General features: G+C 41.7%; 1 protein-coding gene across 1 annotated transcript in view; it reads right to left on the bottom strand.

The window, feature by feature from the left end:
• The window catches only part of CPAMD8 (C3 and PZP-like, alpha-2-macroglobulin domain containing 8), a 50,299-nt gene that overhangs the window by 12,300 nt on the left and 17,301 nt on the right, over nt 1-20,698 (bottom strand). Inside the window, exons 18-36 of the mRNA XM_014952886.1 lie at nt 20,385-20,527; nt 19,856-19,918; nt 16,770-17,001; nt 16,010-16,163; nt 15,061-15,203; nt 14,532-14,583; nt 13,572-13,870; nt 12,939-13,164; nt 12,215-12,391; nt 10,481-10,562; nt 8,781-8,937; nt 8,252-8,326; nt 6,300-6,465; nt 5,327-5,413; nt 4,625-4,761; nt 4,090-4,245; nt 3,632-3,694; nt 3,024-3,262; nt 444-531 (exon numbers count right to left, since the gene is read on the bottom strand). Of these exons, the coding sequence (XP_014808372.1) occupies nt 444-531; nt 3,024-3,262; nt 3,632-3,694; nt 4,090-4,245; nt 4,625-4,761; nt 5,327-5,413; nt 6,300-6,465; nt 8,252-8,326; nt 8,781-8,937; nt 10,481-10,562; nt 12,215-12,391; nt 12,939-13,164; nt 13,572-13,870; nt 14,532-14,583; nt 15,061-15,203; nt 16,010-16,163; nt 16,770-17,001; nt 19,856-19,918; nt 20,385-20,527 (2,739 nt within the window). The remainder of the gene's footprint in view (nt 1-443; nt 532-3,023; nt 3,263-3,631; nt 3,695-4,089; nt 4,246-4,624; nt 4,762-5,326; nt 5,414-6,299; nt 6,466-8,251; nt 8,327-8,780; nt 8,938-10,480; nt 10,563-12,214; nt 12,392-12,938; nt 13,165-13,571; nt 13,871-14,531; nt 14,584-15,060; nt 15,204-16,009; nt 16,164-16,769; nt 17,002-19,855; nt 19,919-20,384; nt 20,528-20,698) is intronic.

Below are 20,698 nucleotides of genomic sequence, written 5' to 3' on the forward strand. Positions count from 1 at the left end.
AAAAAAAAAAAAAAAAAAAGAAAAAAGAAAAAGGCAAAAAATTCCAAGACACAGAGCCTCCAAAGAAATGGAATCCAGATGTTGGAGATAACACAGCCCACTAAGAAGCCATAAACAGCTCCTGTTAGAGCACATTTTCACTTCAGCATTTCCAAATGGGTCTCATTTAATTACTGTGCACTGTGCTCAGTAATAAACCTTCATTTGGCCACGTTCGGTACTTTTGTTAATCTTGCTCAGAACATCTGTTTACTCATTTCAGATAAATATTTTTTGACAAGTGAAATCTTCTCCCTCCCCCAATTTTAATGGCATCTTTTCAGATAGTGCTCTAACATTCGATGGCATTTGCTTCCTCTTGCTTCCCAAAGGGAATCCCTGCCAATTGGAGCGCCAAGTCCTGGCCCAAGATCATGCCTTGAACTCTCATTGCAACATCTTACCTGCTCCAGGCTCTCAATATCTGCACGGAACCCCGAAAACAACGGCACTTCCAAGACAGCCATGTTAGAAGATCCAGAGTGCAGCCACCTTCCCAGGAGAACAAAAAGAGAGAAAGAAGGAAAACCAACTCAAGATCCAAAAGAACAAACGGTACATGGACAGCTCAGGATGGAGAGCAATTGAAACCAACTAAAGAGGAAAAAATTATTAAAAGGATCTACTCGTCTTTGAAGGATTTGTTGAAAGCCACAGTCTCCTTTGTTTTACAAAATCCTCTTTTCTGCTGTTACTCCACAAAAATTAAGCACAATTCACAGAGGGCAGAGGAGTAGGAGATGCCCAGGCAAACGGAGACAGAAACGAAGAATGGGATGTAGTCTCCTGTGGGGCTGCCTGCATTGTTTTTGATTAATCACTGAGAAAATGCATTTGGTAAAAGGAAATAACCCCTTGGAGTAGAATAAACTTCTGTTCTTTCCCAAGTGGAGGGGAGTAAATGGACTGTGGTGTAAGAGGAATGTTACTTCCCAACACCAGGCAGTCTCTCTCAACCCTGGGGTTTCGTAAATGGCCATTTTCCCCCAGCATTTAATTGACATTGAGAAAAGCATCTTTGCTAATGAGTCAGCAAACTCACTCCCTAGTTACTAGCGTTAAAGAATTCACTCTATACCATCCTCTAGAATACCAATGAGGACTCCAAAAAGCCACTGAAATTCAGAGTTGTTCCTGCTGAAGTGTGCATAAAATAAAAACCCCACAAGAAGGGGTGGAGAGAAAGTTTATTTGGGCCATTGTGGAAGATTTGTTTTTTGCAGTATGGCAGAGGAGTCGATGCTGTAACGAAGCTCCTGCTAATTCCAGAACAATGCTCCTTTTCTCTGCACTCACCCAGAGTCAGCTCCAAACTCTCCCTCCTTGGCAGATTACCTGTTTGCTCCTTAGTTGCACCATAAGGACAACGAGCTTGGACCCAGGAGGGCTTATTAGCTCATGCCCAGCACCGAGAAAACACAGTGCACAGCTGCCAGCCCCAAATCTGCCAGATCCAAACTGGCTCCTGCAGGGCTGCTTGGAAGCCTCTCTTCAGAGACCCCCACAGCTGGGGTGGGTGGTGAGTTTGCTGAAGCCCTGGATGTAACGCCACAGCCAAGCTCATACACCCACAGCAGCCCAAGATGATGGAACATCCAGTTGGCTCTGTGTAAACCAGTTCAGGGCTGAAAGTCTCCCGCAGACATTACACCTTGTTAATCCTGATCTAACTCCATGCACCATACTCCAGAATCCTATACTGTCCCTTTACCTGCATCTTTCCCATTCTCTCTTCTATCACAGCCCTCTATTTCCCATACTGTTTTTTCCCTAACTCCTCAAAAGTGCCCCAAGGACTTCACTGAGCATGACAACACTTAAACAATTACATTCTGAAGCTCAAAATATTTCAATTGTCATCCTTAGATGCACTGCTCTATTCGCGTTGCCTAACTAAGATGATGAAGGAGTTAAAAGAGCATCATTACAGGAAGAAGGGGAGGAAAGGGAAGATTTCATTTGCTTTTGTTTTCTTTCCAAGCAATCAATCTCCCTGGACTGGGCTTCCTCTCAAATTTCTGTCTTTGCTCAGGCAATTCCCAGGGCAGAAGTTTCAGAAATAACAACAGAAAGGTTGTGTTGATGCAGGGCAGCCTCCTTAGTTACAGGCATCTTCAAGGACTGACAAGACTTTATAAGCCACCTCCCCAACACCAGCTGCAGCTCTGACTGTCTCAGCAAAACACGTAAGTGGATCGGATACAGGTCAGAAACTATTCTCGCTGCTGGTTGTCTATAGACAAGCTGTTTTCTTTTAATATCTTAAGTTTCCCAATCTATGAAATGAGGCAGAACTGCTAATGTCTCTGCAAAGTGCCTTGAGAGCTAGGAATGAAACTTCTGGAGCTTTAGTATCATGCCATCTTTAAAAATTATTTTAAATTTCTTTATGCAAAATAAGGAGAGAAACAATAAGCTTTAGAGAGCTTACTAACAAATACCTGCATATTTATCATAGAGTCCAAATTCATAACACATCTGCTATTAGGTTTTTGGTATCCAAAACTGAAGAATCAGCAAGACAAAGAAAAATCAAAAATCTTTATAAAAACTATCTAAGTGATTAAGAAATGAGTTAATCAGCTGAAATTACCTCGCTCTTCTACAATCCAAGCCAATGACATTTGATTTGTCTTCTTCAGGTTTTGGAGAGGCAATAATGAGACTAAATAATAAAACCCCAAGGTGTTGCCCTCTTGGTAGATTTTGTTCTGTTTCTCTACCTTTGACATACACTTAACACTAAAATTATTAATGCCAGCAGCCAAGGCTCATGAATGTCCATGCAATAACTCTGTCCTATAACCCACAATTATGGCTAAAATTCTGCATGTGAGGTGTGTCTGTCTTACACCGTTTGAGATACAGACAGTGCAGCAAGAAAGAATTTGGTATTTTTCCTGTATCAGTATAGACGTGCTGCTCAGCAAACTAGATGGTCTCTGAGAGAGAGGCAGGACACGATGCAGATTGGCATGTCCTACCTAGTGCACGTCTCCAGTATGACCTTGTATTCCTGATGGTCCTGATCCGAAGCCGGGTCATCATCATCCACCAGAGCCCTCTCTCTGTGCAAGGCTTCGGAGCGGTTCTCGTCCGGAGAGACAGACCGAGGGAGATTCGGAGCTTGAAGGTGCTGCTCTGACTTTGGCTCCTTCAGGTTCACCAGGAGCTGGAAAGCTGGTTTGGCGATGGGATCGGGTACGTTGTAAGTGACATCAATCTGCAGGAGACAAGGGGAGAAAAAAACCAAACCAAACCAGGACAGTCATTAGACTCCAACGTTTCACAGCACCTACAAAGATCAGCACAAACACCAGATCTCTTCAGAGAGAGGTCATGGCAGGCCCAGAGGCAACAGAAGCTTTGCAACACAGTTATATGTAGGTAAAGCTTTACCAGAGCAGATTCACCCTCGTACAATCACATTTCCTTCTATGAATTAAATCAACTCCACGCTATATAATTCCTTTGAGAAAAAGTCAAAGTGTGACGCCTTCCTCACAGCAAACTGGGATTAAAAAAGTAGCAAACAGACTGTGAGTTTAGAGATGACCCACTCATACTTTCTCCAGCCCCATGGCAATTTTACCTGCATCAGACAGCAGCCTTCACCCTTGGCACTCACAAACAGCCCCGTTGGGATACTGGGGATCTGGAGAGAATCCACAGTTAAGACACAGTCAAGACACGACACTCAGAAATCAAACAAATATCAATTTTAGCTTTATTCTGTACAAAATTATCTTTCTGGCTATAAATGCAACTTCAGAAGTGGAGTGAGAATGTCTTAATCTTTTCAGCCACCTGCATTTAACGGTGGTAGCAGCACAAAATAAGCATCAGGCATTAGTTACGGTAAAAAATGCCTTTAACTTCAAGTACTGCGTCATTCACATCCGAACCCAGCCATAAAACCCCAGAAAGTCCCAAGACCTCAGTGTTTAACTGGTGCTTTTACCATTACTGAACTTACCCGAACTGTCATTCAAAACCCAGCTCACGTGGATCTCTTTAAAAATTTGGCTACATAAACACAAAACCACCTACCACTGCAGTCTGGAGGACTTTCTTATTCATCTTGTTAAGCTCAAAGGTCTCCTGGTAGTCTAGATTGGTAGAAGCCAAGGAAATGGTAAGGTTGACTCCTCCAACATAAGAAAGGATAGCGTATTCAGCCAGTGCCTGCAGGGCTACACACGTGTCCTAGGGATCAGAAGAGAGAGGGGGATCAGAACAGTGAGGAATATAGGAACATAGTTAACTTATAAACAAGCACTGTGCTGTTCAGTCATCAGCTTCTGGTAGCATAATCTTCCTTATGAATTATGATAGCAAAAGAAATACCAGGTTGTGTTCACTTTTACTCTTAAAGGCATCTCTAAGGACAAAGTCTAGGTTCCTTTCAAATTATCATCCAAGAAGGAAGCCACAAAGAGCACTGGGAAGTTTTTCTTCTTACCAGGACACAATTGGTTTCTGTCTAGACTCTAGATGGAAACTCTGCATTGACCATTCCTGAATTAATTGATTTCTACAATTGATTATGCATGCATTAAAGTTACCTTTTTTGGAGGCAGCCCACCTGAGTAGATGAAAATCCTCCAAGTGCATTCCTCTGCTGTGAAAGCCATTTTACCACTGGGAGTGCAGAGGCCACGTCTCCTAGGAGTGTGTATGTCAAAAGGGCATAAGACGTCATTTCCACTTCTGCAGAAACAACTGCAAGGGGGAGAAATAAAAAAAATATATCAGAATATCATCTAGATGTGAGAATCTGGGCAGGTGACACAATCCCAAAGTCCATTTGAAAATACAAAGCTAAACAGCTCTAAAATTAAGTGCATTTGGCTTCTCTCAGATTTGCATTTCAAATTATTCTTTCCTGATGGAATCCCATACGGGTCTCACTCTTCTGTATCTGTCACTTTATAAAACTGGAGTGAGAAATGGTGAGAGAGCCGGGGCTCAAAAGTCAGTCCTGTCTTGAGCACATCTAGCTCTGTCTCTCATTTGCTCTCAGCTCTTTCAGCATAATGTTACCCGCCTTTTACGAGCTCTCATTTCATCCAGACCCTGCTCTGACCAACTGTCATTTTCAGAATACCTTGGCTAACGAAGCTTGTTTTGGGGACCAAAACCTTGTGTCCCTCCAGAAATGCTAACAGATTGGGGAAAAAAATAAAGAAACTGGTGAAGGAAATTTTAAAGTGTATTATATAAACAGATAACTAGAATATGTGGCCTGTTGTTGCAGCCATTCCCTCTGTCTCGGCAGTACAGGTACCTGATTGAGAGAGACCATCATTAAATCCCATGAAGGTATCTTCATCAGTAACGAGAGTTCCTGTCAAGCTCCAGTGTGTAAAGCCATCTAGAAAAAAAAGAGGACAGTGGAATATGTACTCAAAGAACAGACTCATGCCCCCAACTGCACTGTCCCTCCTTTTAGACAAGCATCCCCTGGGCAAGAGGCTCCCTTTGCAATTACAAAGACGGCTCAATGAAGAAAATAAGGCAATTCTTGGATTTTGGATTAAAATACACCATCAGAGAATGTGACGTGTTACAAGGCAAACTGTCCTGTTGACAGGAAAGGCACCACGGAGGCTCTGATGCAGTTGTCTTCCCCCAGCATCAGCTGCATGTGCAGAACGAAGGCACTCAGCCCTCTCTACGGAGAATCATAGAATCATAGAATGGTCTAGGTTGGAAGAGACCCTTGGGATCATCGAGTCCAACCATCTCCCCTACTCTACAAAGTCCTCCCCTACACCATGTCCCTCAGCACTGCATCTAAACGGCCCTTAAACACAGCCAGGGATGGGGCCTCCACCCCCTCCCTGGGCAGCCTGTTCCAATGCCCGACCACTCTTTCGGTGAAAAATTCCTTCCTAATGTTCAATCTAAACCTCCCCTGTTGGAGCTTGAAGCCGTTCCCTCTCGTTCTGTCACTAATGACCTGTGAGAAGAGACCAGCACCAACCTCTCTACAGTGTCCTTTCACGAAGTTGTAGAGAGTGATGAGGTCTCCCCTCAGCCTCCTCTTCCTCACACTAAACAGCCCCAACTCCCTCAGCCGCTCCTCATACGATTTGTTTTCCAGCCCCCTCACCAGAAGGCGAGAAAGCCCTCATCTCTCAGGCTCTGTCCTCTCCAGTAACTCAATAGATTGTTCAAGTCGTGAGGGCTTTTTGCTTGTTGCTGTAAGAGGATTCCCAGGGCAGGGACGTGCCAGCCTGGCCCCAGGAGCACAGTACCTTGTGTGATGGCCATGCTGTTCATCTTGCGCAGCGTCACAGCAGCGGAGGGACTGTGCAGCAGCGTCAGGGCGTACGCAGTCAGGGCAGTGGTGTAGGGGTCTTCTGCCGAGTACAAGTTGGACTCTAGGAAGTGTTTTGCTTTCTCAACGGCTGTTCTTTCTTCCTGTATTTAGGGGAAAGAGCCCAGACATATCACCAGCCTTTACATCTCAGAATCACTTCATTTCGCGTTACTTTCTGTCCATTTAAAAAGAAACAAAAAGCTAAGATAGATGCATTTTTGCTCTCTGCAGAATGACACTAACGTTTTCCCTAAGAAAAGCCACGCATCGCAAATTCAAAAAAAAGGAACGAACAGCCCAGCAAGAATGATCTAGACTAATATTGAGACAGGTTTATTCCCCCTAAAGCTGAAGAAATGTCATGCCCCTGCAAGGCAGCAGATGAACAGAGCAAAGCGAGCTCTCCACTGTAGGTTTGATTGTGTTCCTGACACTCCGGAGCGTCTAGCAGACGCCAGAGGATAATAAAGGCCAAGGTTCCCAGGGGTCCCTGCAGCCAACAAACATGTTTTATTAACTCCCTCAATGACCTCACCATGTAGGAACGTGGCTCTGATAATTTATAGAAACAATTTAATTGGACTTGATGTAATTTGGTTTCCTTTGATTTCCCTGTGGCACTAACCTTCCCCTTCCTCATTTCCTAGCTCAGATCATTAGTAACACTTGCAAATCTCCTCTAGGAAAACCATTAGATCCACATAAACTGCACTTCCAGCAAATAAAAACGCTAGGGCTGTCTTGACACACAGCAGCCCAGAGAGAGCATCACATCACTGCTGGGAGGAGGGACACTGCTGACAGGGATGCAGAAAGTTACTGGAATTGGAAGATTTTCTAATTTGTTGTTTTTAATTTTTGATAAGGTTGAAGGCCTTCCACTCCAACAAGAAATGGGGGTTAGGGGCATCTGCTTGCAACGGCAGCAAGGTCTCACTCTTCCAGCTCTACAGGGATGCCATCAGAAGTGCTGAGATTATCACAGAGTTTCTGATTCTGAACAAACTGCTGTTTACACTTCCTGTCCCAAACTCTCCATAAACTCACTGGGTTTTGCCTGAACGGGCAATCCCAGGGAGTACAGATCCCCAAGATGTGCTGAAACACCCACCACACCTCCTGCTTTAATTTTCCACTTCTACCTGTGCAGACCTACTCCCCCGCCATCACTCCTTCCCTTGGCTGCTGAAGAGCAAGTGAAGAATTTTATTCCTGACTTGCTCAGCACATCTGCAAGTAGAACTGTTTTTACCATGAGTTTTAAGAAGGAATCTCTAAAATACCAGTTATACTGGAAGTGATTTAATTTTCTTCTACTTCAACAATTACGCAGCACAATCGCACGCTCCGATGTAGCGATTCTTTCTTCTGGAGTGTTCCTGTTCTGTCTCATTATGAAGAAACATTTTTCTCTGGAGCCCTCCAACCAGCTCATTACAGGAGTGCAGCTCCAAAGACACGGTAATCTAATAGCAGTAGCATTTTGGCCACTGTACCAAAGGCAGACCGCAGAAGTTCTCTGGATCCCCAAAGCCTACACGGCCCTAGTTAAACTGCTATTAGCACTGTTTTCAACCACACCTTGAAAGTACAAGGCAGAAAACATTTTTTGCAGCCGTTTCTGGGAGAGGTTGGGGAATAGGGGGGTGCAGGGAAAAGTTTTTCTCTGGTGGAATAATCCTTGAGCTGGTGGTTGAAGGATGGGAGATCACCTTGAATAACTTCAGAACAGATTCCTTGACTTTAGAATAATCTCAAGGCTTTCCAGTTACCTGGACGCTGTCACCCTAGGGAGCACAGAACCTTTGAAAGTGAACAGCAGGAAATTCAAGCTTAAAAAAGATAGAAAGATTAGGTAGATATGCAGAAGGCAAGAGTTTTTGTTACCTCAGAAGTTACACCAGTTTCCAGAAGAGATGCAACCACATAAGCTGTCAGGGAGATCTTACCGTGGATTCCACCCTGGAGGGCAACAGACACAAACCACTGGATGAAAACTAGGGAGAAGGATGATGGACAAACAGACCTTGAAGCAAGACACAGAATGTTACAACTCTAAGAGAAGCTGTGGCATCACTGAATTTCTTTTCCTTGCCTGTAAGGAGTACGAAATGTAGAACCCAAGCACACACCATAGCTCCTTCCCCAGCAATAGCCTGAGAACACAACGCACAAAACTCGATGCTCCAAGATGTGACTTGGAAGTGTTTTGCAAGACTCTACATCTTGCTTTCCCTTCTCACAGGACAGCACACAAACTGTTTTTTAACTGAAATTCTCCTCTTTCTTCCTATCCCATTCCAGCCTTTCAAGTGCAACGCTCATATTAGGCATAAGGTAACTGCATCCCTTCATGCTTTAACAACAACTTAAAAAATGCACCCATTGCATGATTTTGAGTCTGTATAGTTTTTACCTGAATGTCCTTATTTAGTATCCTACCCATAGCAGGAAAAGAACCGTCTTCTTTCTGATGCTGGATGATCCAGTCTTTGGCAGCTGTTAGCTCTTTCGGGTCAATGAAAATAAACCCACGAGACTGTGCAAAGGACTTGAGGACAAATGCTGTTAGCCTGTAAATAAGAATTTACCGTCTTTACTGAGAAAACCAATTCAGAATAATGTATCAGTCAGGGGAAAGCAACATTCTTAGAAAGCACAAATTTGAAAAACCTTGTTGGGGAAACATTAAATACCGTTAAAAAGTTAACGGTACATGAAAGCACCTGAACACCGTCCAAAATTCTGAATAAGAACAGGATTAAGGGTCAACAAATTAAATTGAAAAGTATAAATGGAACATATATTTGTTGTAGTTATGACGCACTCTGAAATTCCGTTCCCTTTTATAGGTGCTCATCTGACACCCAAATCATTAAAGCATTTAATTTAAGAATCAATATCTTTATAAGTATGGAATTATTTGTAAAGAAAAGAGAAGAACAAATTTTCCAATTTTTTTACTGTAACTAAAACTAAAAAGAAATCCAGACCCATTGCTAAAATCCAAGGCTGTGTTAGACTTTATACAGAATTAAGGCTTAGGAAAGCAACCGAAGTGGTTTTGGAATTCTAAACCTCTGACATGCAAGAAGTGCGAACTCTGGCCAGCTTTGGGAGATTGAATCATTCCTTTTACAAGCCCCTGAGGAATGGGAGGGTAGAAAGCACGCTGCCTGGCAGGGCATTGTTCAAGTGTTAAGTAATTCTGTGTCACTGTATTTTACATCTAGGGACTGGGAGATGCCAGATCTGAGATAAAAGTTTACTATCTTAGAACCAGTGAGGCAGCAGCATCACAGAAGCGGTACTTCCCCTCACTATGAGCTCACCAACAAAATCCGTTTAGAGCAAAGTACAGAGCAGATGGAGAAGCCAAATGACAGCACAAACAAATGAATGAAGACAGGAATCTACTACATCTGAGACGTTACAGTCAACCACCACGCCAAGGTGATGTAACACACAGCCTTAAAGGCCATGGTTTCCCAAGGGGGACATCAGTGAGATGAGCTGATTTCTCAGTTTCCGAATTTCTGGTTCTCCTATTTTCTGACTCTGAAAGGTCCTGCTCTTCAATTCTCAGGGCGTAAACCCATCCATTCCATTTCATCCACGAGGGGATAGAAAGCACTTTGGAAAAAGACTTTGGGGTTTTTTGGGTTGGTTTTGGTGGGGGTTATTTTTCTACCCTGGTAAAAGCCTCTGCCACTTCTAGAGACAGCAAGTTTCTTTCCACAAGCTTCAGGCAAAGCTCCATTCCCCAAGTGGAATTAGGTGTTTAAATGCCCCAACACACTGATACTCCAATTACAGTAGACCAGAAATGATCCTTAACTGTAGTTTCTGTGCCTAAAGCCTGGATACATTAGCAGATGTGACTACCTGAACTGCCCCCAAGTCTTGAAACAATTGTAATACACCTACTAGTGTAGCCCGAACGCTCAGCAGCATTGAAACAGTAAGTCTATAGTCATTGAGTATTATTTCTGTTCTCCACTGTGTGCAATACCACGATGGAAGCTGGAAAAATGACTCTTCTTTCCCTGCCAATTGTGTATTTTTCCCATTTAGCAAACACTGGATTTTCTAACTCTGTTTTAAATAGCAACTCACCACATACTCCCCGAGGAATCCCTCTCGCCAAAAGCGCTGTATGAACCATCTTGTCTCTTGTAGGTCAGCTGGCGCTGGTAGCCTGGAAGTCACAAAAGAATTGGGAGAGTCCAAAATCCTCACATAGAGAAAAGCAAGTATTTAAAGTGAATGAAGACTCTGACCATCTGGCACCAGTGCAAGGGATTCTGCTGCCCGAGGCAACCTCTTATTTTGCTACGAGTGCTAAAGCCAGCTCAGTGTACGTCCGCTGGAGCCGATTCAGAAATCCATTCAGCTGTAAGACTACAGCTCCTGCCTCCTGGCCAGTAGAAATGTTAAAACTTTGAAATTTTAAAAGATTCAGTATTAAAAGAAAGATTTTTAAGTCTTGCTTGCTCTTCTGAACTCTTCTGTTTCCTAAGCACTCCTCTAGGTGCTGGGACTCACCGGAGACGTTCCCCTTTCTAGTTTTCCCCTGTTCACCTGCTTTGGAAAAACTGTCTTGCAGGGGAGCAGAAAAATTACTGACTCATTGAGCTCAGGCCACTTCTAAAAATTAGGGAATACACAGGAATTGTCAGGTATCAGCACTTTCTGTGACAGATGACTAAGTGATGAAACAGCTTTCTGGCTTGGTAACTCACAAAAGCCTTCTAGAGTGAGCAAAGGGACTTTCCCATCTAAACCTTATACTTGGCAGGGCTCCAATAAACACAGAAGAGTTTAAAACTCCTGAGGATTTCTTCTGCAAGGGTTAATTAGCAGGCAGAGCCTGGAGCCAAAAAACCTGGAAGGGTTGCAGATTCATCAAAAGAAACAAAAGCAAATGATACCGCAAAGGAAAAACTGACCAGACTATTAAAAAATTCCCTTTGTCTTACTGCTATCAGCAAGCACAAAAAATTACAAGTGAAAGGACTGTGGCCAGGCAAAAGAAGCAACACAGGGCTTTTACTGCTGAATACAAGAAATATATTACATATTACATTTTATATTTATATTTTCAGAGGAGAACCACCTCATCCTGTCACCTCTGATTTCATGACATGACTATTGTCTGACTCATACACAAGACAGCTTTGTCCCTTTGGGTCATTCTTGTTTATAATGACCTCTGAATTCTTACTTCCATTTAGTTATGAAACTATTTTGCGTGTGGCTCTTCCCAAACAAATGCCGAGAAAACAAGGCATGAAAAGATAGATTGCTGTAAGCTGTTTAGTGAGATAGGACAGGACACTGACAGGACAGAACAAAACCTTTGTTACATGGCTCTAGGTTAACTACTTTGCATACTAAGTTGTGATTTTGGGTGTACTGTTACTAAGAAAATACTATTAAAAAAGAGAAAGTTCAGAGAAGAGTCATGTGGACTCCAGTTCTAAAAGACTGGAAAGAGAATTTAGGAATAAGGCAAAAAACTAAATATAGAGACCTTTATTAAATTTCATTTTCTTTGACTTTCTGAAATGTTTAAACATAGAAATAAACTGCCTAAGAAAAAAAAAAAGATAAAAAAATTGATATCAGCATGTAAACTAGGAGGTATTGATGGGAAAGCACAGGCTACATATCAAGGGAAAACATCTTGCCATCAAAATCTTGTTAGCCTGTGAGATGATCCTACAAGAAATGACGAATCCTCATCACTTGGGATACTCTTGACTAGAAAGGACAATGTGAGACTGGTAAAACTCTCTTCTAACTTACAATTTATAAAAGGACAAAAGGCCTGTAAGTGTAATGAGTTACCTTGAACAAGGTAGTCAGTAGCTTCACTCTCCACCTCGTGACTGAGCTGTTTGGTTTTCTGCAGATATTTGAGGACAAAAACATTGGGAGCAAAATGGATCATGTTCTGCTCCCCACATCCAAATGGTAATCGCAAAAGATTGTCCAAGTTGTTCAATGTAGGACCCATCACATCTCCTGTTTGAAAAAGAGGAGATATGGTCAGTATTAAGGAATTACGCTTTGTTTTTGATTTCTTTTGATTAAAACCCACCTGACTACGCTATTTCTACTTGATACACAACCGTCACCTTAAATAAACTGTATCATAATTTGGAAGTCCTTCAAATGTTAAGTCTTAGCCCTTCAAGCTCTTGCTGGAAAAAAGAAATTTCACATTTAAGAGTCTGATTATCCATGAGTCCACAATTTAGACTACAAGTTTAGAACACAGCACAGTCTGTGATTATGATGATTATGAAGTGAATACTATGGATTCTAACAGCCAGTGCCTCACAAAGCCCTCAGACGCTACCAACTTTAAGTCACTGGCAACTCAGAGTCAAACAAGCCACAACCACCGCCCCCCCCACCTCAATTATTAAGCAGAATATACCTTTGTAATTACCTATGACTATCTTATCTGGTCTGTATTACTCAAATACTGGTGAGAAGCAAGGAACAGCTGCAATATCTCTTCGTATTTGATAACTAGTACCTAGTGATACCTCCTCAGAATTGGTACCTATTATTGAAGCCGTAGCTCTTTCTGATCCTGGAATTATGTTGTGGGGAACTCCAAGAGTAAATGCTTCATTGTGATTTTCATCAGTCTCTTCTTTTCTCCAAATTTTAAACTCTCCCATTGACCCCCAGCCTGTGGAAAAGCCAATGTACTTCACCTCAAGCTGTTTGGGGACTGTCCACTCCACAATAATAGACTCATTTAGCACCCGAGTACCGTGGCCAACCTGAAAGGAACAAAAAACCATGCAGTTCCAAGAACCTACACGTATGAAGCCACTCTCCATGTGTCCTTGGAGCTACTAAGTTCTGTGTGCACCAGAGAACATTGTCCATGGACCAATATCTTTCTCTTCCCCCACCCACAAAACAATCCATGGAAGTTTAATGAGAATTTCCCAGGCCTTCAGCACACTTAGTACTGAAAACATCGAAAACTGAGGTCCTGAGACCATAACGTGGCAAGCAGGTATGTTCTGATTAAAACAGCCTGATTAAGACTTAATATAGAGAAAGCAACAGGAACAAAGCTTTTGCCCAAAAAGACTAATTAAATATCTGTTGTTTGTGTGTGCTCAAACTCTATTTAAGAAAGCAAGAGACTTCCAGACCATTACATAGATAAATTCACTACCTGGATAATTCCATTTTTCCAGCTGATCCAGAAGCTGCGGAATTCATCCCAGGAGAGGATACCAGCTGTGTCCCTGCTGGCCACCGGCTCACCCATTTTGCTTATGGAAATCCATGTTTTAGTATTTTGATGGCCACCAATAACAATCTCAGTCATCTCTGCCATGTCATGTGGGCCAGAGGACAAGGCCAGGTGAGCGTCATTGTGTGCCTTCACAGCGATGTCAAAGTGTGTCATCTGAGCAGGTTTCTGCATGTATTGGTACTCATATTTGTTAGGTGTAGAAATGTGTATTTTCTCTAGTCAGAAAAACAATGGAACGTTGGAAGAATTAGAGCTTAGCTCACATATTCAAAAATAACCCATAGCTAACTACTAAAATTTAAACAAACAGATATTTCTTAAGTACGTGTTCCTTTTCCAGCTTCTCTTATAGAAATTATAAAAATACAGGTGGATGTTTCTTCCCATCTTCTATTTATATCCCCCTTCCAAGACAGAAGATCCTTCAATTCAAGCTGCTTAGCTGGATTTCTGTGAGCAACTTTTCAGTTCTAATCTAGTGGTCAAAAGCATTTCTGTTTAGCTACTGGAGCCAAAATTGAGCTATCCAAATCTCAGGCGGAAAGGACACGCTGATTCCAGAACTGAATTTTAAAACATCAACTGAAAAGAAGTACAGTCACCGTTACTGTCCACAGTGCTGAATACTCAAACTGTTCCAGAAAGGAAAGGAATTTAATTGCCATTTCCAGAAATCACTTGGGCAGTTAAAGCAAATTCATAATTAGCCAGCCCGGTAAGAAAGACTCTTTATTCAAAAGTTCCTCCTACACGCCATAACTCATCAATCATAGACAAATGGAAACAAAGATTTTTCTTTTAATGGGATGAAGCTGCATGTTTCTATTTATAATTAAATCAAAGAAACTTAATATCTCATTCAAATCATGAGCTTACCATTTGGGCAGAAGAACACGCTATAGGTATATTCTCTGGACAGTCCTTCTGGCTGTATAAAGACAGAAATCCACACATGAAGACACAGTGCTTGGATTAGCAGTAACAGCCAGTCAGTTTTTCTCACAAAATACCAAAATAATATTCTGCTGCTGTACAGTGGTTTTTATCCTTTATAGAAAAAATTCTTATGCTGTATTCTGCTAGAGCTATGCTAACCACTACCTGCTAATCTCACATCACAGCTTTTTTCTTAGCTTAACAGAGTAAACGTACCCAATAAAATTTCTGTCCCTTTTTCTTCTGAGCAGTACTGGAGATTCACCAGCACAAACTCAGAAACAAACAGGCCCTTTCAGTACCTGTATCACTAAAACCGGTTATTTCCAATCATGTAAACATACCATAAATTAACTTGAAGATTCTTATAAACTTATTCACATTTGATTAGCTACCTAAAAACTGCCATGATTTGCCCAAACATTTATAATTCTCTTTTCTAAATTATTACAGATTTATATTTTCTTACCTCAATAATAACACTACTGCGAACATAATCCACTCCCACAGGGGTCCTTTTGTCCACGTAGTTGTCCTCGGAGTGCTTGCCATTCTTTGAGGGCTGCATCCCATCCTGGCAGCAATTAGTTCCACCATAAGCAAAAGCTTTTGCTAAGAAACAGAAGGGAAAAGTAGCAGAGATTTTGCGATAGGAAGATCTTCAGGAGTTCAAGTGATGATCTAAACTAATTAGATGCAGTTGATTAATGATACATCAAGTGTTTCAGATTCATAGAATGATTTGGGTTGGGAGAGACCTTAAAGATCATTGAGGCATTGGGAGGCATGGGCAGGGACACCTCCCATCAGCCCAGGTTGCTCCAAGCCCCATCCAACCTGGCCTTGAACCCCTCCAGGGATGGGGCAGCCACAGCTTCTCTGGGCAACCTGGGCCAGGCTCTCACCACCCTCACACCAAAGAAGTTCTTTCTAGTATCTAATCTAAATCTCCCCTCTTTCAGTTTAAACCCCTGTTTTGTAACTACGGGTCTCATACTACCTTTATTCTCTAAGTATGTGAATAGTTACATATAAAATTGGACAACATTTGGACAATCCCAGCGCAACAAGAGATACCTTTTCCCAGTTTTCAGTGTTGCATAATTTTTACTGTGATTATTTGCATGAAAGATGTACAGATTTTGTGGGGTTTTTTTCTTATTAAAGAATTTCCACTGATCTTTCAAGGGAAATGTAACAGGTCCAAACCTTAAATGTATCACACAACTAGGGAACCTCCTGAAGTTTGTTTGTACAGACTCCCCAGTTGAGGTTGAAAAGCTAAACTGGCAGCAAGCGGAACGAACGACTCCACTTTGGGATACTAGGGAAATCAGAATTTTCTTCTGAAAGAGGATTAAAAAAAAACCACTTGTAAAACTCCTTCAAGCAGCAAGCTATTTTTATGTCTATACTACCAGTGATGTTGCTGAGTCCAAGCTCATTGAAGGACAAAACGATAGAGGTGGGTTTAGCTTCCCCAGGGGCAACGCACTTCTTTCTTGTCAGATGGTGTTTCCCGGGATGCCCAACAAACTTTATGCCTTTTGGAACAGAAATCTTCACGTGGACCTGTGAAAATTTTGGAATGCCATTTATTGCAAATTTCAGCTGCAAAACCAACGGATATATATGAAAAATCCAAAAACCACAAAATGTTTAATAAAATCAGAGTATGCACAGGTTATTCATTCTTCAAACCTTCCAGTAATATATTTGAGTGACAGCATTACTTCCAGCTCAGCCATTCCACCAGTAGTTCAGAACGATACTGCTGGAGCTACAGAGATACTGAGTTTGAAAATAAAATATCCAGGGAGACAGGATTTCTTGAAAAAAAGGCATTCTTTCAAAATAAACTACTTTCTGATTATGAAGGAAATTCTCCCCTGTGGTTTAGCGTAAGCTTCCTAATTGCCTTCTCTACATTTTTCAATATTTGTGTCTCTGAAGCATTGCAAGACCCTTCAGACTACTACAGTTATTTCAAGCTAAAATAAAGCAATGACATTTCTTCGCATTGAAAAGCGATATTTTTATCTTGTTCAAAACATTATGATGAGCTTATCACTATCTTATCCCTATACCTGATCTACCCTGACTTGTAGATCACTTAGGAAATTTTGATGATAAAACATGATTTAGTGACACAGCAATGGGAATGAAGAAGGTCGTTACCTCTACACAGACGGGTAAGTAATTGTAGACAGTCAGAGGAATTTTGGTCTGCTCGCCCCGGATGACGTGGTAGGGCAAGGTGAAATCAATGAAGAAAGGTTTAAAGGTCTTCAGCTCTGTTTGGTTGGCAATGCCCAAGCCCTTCTCCTCCGACAGACCCACGGCTTCCGTTATCCACGTCGTGATGGAGTCTGGCACCTCCACCTGCAGCTCTGCTTCCCCTGACACATCACTGCCAAAGAGAACAGGGAATAACTCAGGTTGATGGGATTAATGTTTTCTATCAGGTTTTTTGAGACCTGTGCACATTTCTAAGGAGCAGAACAGCAAGTACTTGCTTCTGCAAAACACTGTCTAACAAATTCTTACTGGACTAAAAGCTTTACAAGCAAAGAGGCAATCGTCTGCACTAAGTCAAAAAAAAAAAAAAGAGAGAGAAAAGAAAAGAAAGACTCCTAGGCTGAGGTCCTGAATAAAAGCAGTTCAGGAATAATTTATTTAAGAGTTAGTGAAATAAAAGGAATTTTTGTTGGAAGCCATAGTCCTTGTATATGTAGCCACATTGCAGACTCTGCTCGAACATAAGGGCAAAGCAGGAATTTTCCAGACACCGAGTTCAGCAGCTGCCTGTCCAGGGGAGGGGATGTTGATTCAGAAACATTTAGGGTGGTTGGTTTTTGGAATGCCTGACTCCGAAAATTTCCAAAACCATAATTTTCTTCCAATGAGGACTGAAACTAATTATTAAAAATCAAATGTCTATTCTGAGTATTTAGCTTTACTGTGCATACCGCAACAGGCTATCAGAAACCTGGTATCCTCTTCCGTGCTTTATAATAACAGAAAATCAATTTTGTTCTGCAGACTTTGCTATTTCCCTCCTGCAAAGAAGCTTTGGCCTTGCCTGGAACAGAAAACATTTCCTCTAAAGCAAGAACAAAAGCTATTTCATGGCTCAACTGGCAGGATGATTGGTGCAGTTATGAGTACACCCTAAGGTTGTTTTCTCTCAAGTTCTTATTTATTCCCCAGAGCCCGATACACATGCTGGTAGCTCTGGAATCTTTTGAGAGCAACGTGCATCTTAGTTGGCCTGGAAAACGAGAAAGCAGGATCTTTGGAATAAGCTCTGCAAGTCTGCAGCATGGCACGCTGTCCTCAACGCTGCAATTTCACCTGATTCATACCCAGGACAAACTGAAGAATTGCACTTTCACTGCTTTTGAACGGAAGGTTATTCACATTTTAGGCTCCAATGAAGCACCTTTACTTTCTGCATCTAAATCAACTGTTTGGAATTTTTCAATGAGCCCGAGCTGTTGTGACTGTCAGTAACTGGGCAGCACATCATGCACTGGTCTGTGCATTTATATCACAGTATGAAAAGGCATAAAACAAATAGTTTGATAAAATACTAGAGATCACTGTGCCTTTGAGCAGGGTGCTGGGGTGGGTCAGTCTCCAACCCTCTGGGCAGTGAAGTGGCTCCCCAGCTCAAACTACAGTGTACAGAGCCCAGGAAATGAACTTGCCTTGACAGCACCAAGTGATTTTAACTTCTTTTAAGCGCTAGTTTCTTAATATCTAGCTCTCCATCCTAACTGGAGTTAGGCAGCTGGTACCTGCAATAAACTTCAGCCCTGGAGGAGTGAGCAGAAGGGTGTCCTAGCTCCAGAACTGGCAGTATTCCAGTCTGTTTAACCGGACAATTTGTTGCAGCTGATGTTCTTTCCACTGGGATTTCAGCCCATAACCAGCATTAACATTATTTTCACACATGAGGGCACTTACTCTTCTGGGCGGGGGGCCAAAGTACACACACATTTCCAGCCATTAGACCCTCCAGCCAGGCTTTAGGAATTTTTAGAATTGGTTTGGGAAGTTGACATTAGGCTTTTGTTTCTTTTTTTTTGAGGATTGTATATTGTAATTATAAATGGTAGAAGAAAAAAAAAATAAAATTCTTCTTGTTCAAGAGAGTGGAAATCAAGGAATGCTCAACTCAGTTGTTCTTAATGAAATGAAGTGGAGAAAACATAATCTGCAACTTTTTATTCCACACTCTCCCACTTATAATTAACTGCCCCAGCTTGCTGAGGCCCAAACGGGCACTTCTGGAATTCTTTGTGTATTTCTACAAAGCATATTTCACGCTCAATTGAACAGATTTGAATACACTTGCTGCAAGTTCCTGTCAAATTTAATTTATAATCATCTATTGAGAATGAAGTTTACTTGCAAACCTGGAGAAACCTTTTGATAATTGCTTCAAATTATCCTAGATGTGCTGTTTCTGGGAGAGATCAGTTATCTATTCAGTCCTTTATTTAGTTCCATTTGTACCAAGTGGAAACCATGATTTATTGGGCAGTGAATTAAGGTTTGGGGGCGATGGTCTTGCAGCAGATGAGAGAGAAATAAAGGCTCTGTGCAATCTAAAAAGTGATCAATATAGAACTCCACCAGCATTTATAGAAGCAGCTATTCTGCCTCCTCCTCCTCACACGTATTACCTTGGGATCATTTTCCCACTAAAGCACATGCAGCAAGTGATGCTAGAATTGGGGTGGAAAGGAAGAAAAAGTCTCCCTAAAGTTGACATTCCTGGATTACCCAAGGGGCCAAACACAAATCCAGACCCAGCTCCTCACTCACAGAAAACTGGCTCTTCTGAGGGGCTGGTCTTGCCTTTTGGCTGTGAGCTCGAGCAAGATTCCCCACCACCCTTTGCTCCCTAAATGGGCACATAGAATTCTGGCTCATAGGTCTATGCTAAAATATTGATATAAGCAGCTCATCACTTTATATCTGCTCCTTTTCTTCCCTGCTTGTGACACTGTGGTCCATTGCATGTGGCTTGCAACGTAGCCACAACTGAGAGGTTCAACTTGAAGCAAGTGAATACACTTCAAGACAAAATGAAACGTTACAAAGAAAGATTATTGGTTAAAGCAGTAATGAAGAAAAGCAACAACAAACATCAGAGAATGCCAACGTAACTCCAGTAGGTTTTAAAGAGCTTTGTTTTCTGCAGTTGAAGAGGATACAACCCTCTGGATATAATTAAGGGAATTCCCTGTCAATACCTGACATTGAGGCAGTGCCAAATCCATGTTTCAGGAAAGAAGGTTCTTTTTCTCTTCTCTGCTCTGCTAGAACAAGAAATACGTCGTTGGCAAAGAATTCTTTTAATTAGATGGTTTTAACAGTAATTGTTAAATCAGTGTTATCACCCGAATGCAGCTCGCATGACCAACCAAAACTCTAGTTAGCAGAACCATGACAATGGTCATATAACTCCACAAAACAAGGGCTAGCTTGCAAATATTGAGAAGCAGCAACTATTCATAGAAAACTAAGATACGCAAAGAGTTCCAAATGATCCTTATGAAGAATAAGGATCATTTTCCTTATTTTCCAGAATTAATTTAACAAAGTAATGTCAATTATGATTTTTGTTAGGTGTAGCAAGACAACAGAAGAGAGTTTCCCCACCAGTGCCTTGTCTAAATCAAGCACTTTCCTGGGGGCCTGGAGGTGGGAAAAAGCTGAGAATATAGGAAAAAAATTAGCTAGGAGTATCGTAGACAATATGTGTTACAATAGAAATGTTACCTTGGGGCTACTTTAGAATGCATTGTAGCCACCAGCGTCCCAGTATGTGGCTGGAAAGCTGGGACAGCCTCATCTGTGTACATGCCTCCGTTCTGCCTGTGGTTTAAGCTGACTATATCAGTCATTACAACCAGGCCAGTTTCCTAGACAATAAAAATGGATACCACAGAACAAACACCAGCAAGGAAAAAAAAAAATATAATAGAAGAATTAAACATGCACCGGTAAAAACTTTCCCGACTAGAATCCCCCTGCCCTATTCCAATATTCATGAGGTAAATTTCAATCGAAAGGAGCATTTTTTAAAGCTTTGT

Source organism: Calidris pugnax, unplaced genomic scaffold (genome assembly GCF_001431845.1).
Source record: "Calidris pugnax isolate Ruff unplaced genomic scaffold, ASM143184v1 scaffold199, whole genome shotgun sequence".
Classification (NCBI taxonomy): Eukaryota; Metazoa; Chordata; class Aves; order Charadriiformes; family Scolopacidae; genus Calidris; species Calidris pugnax.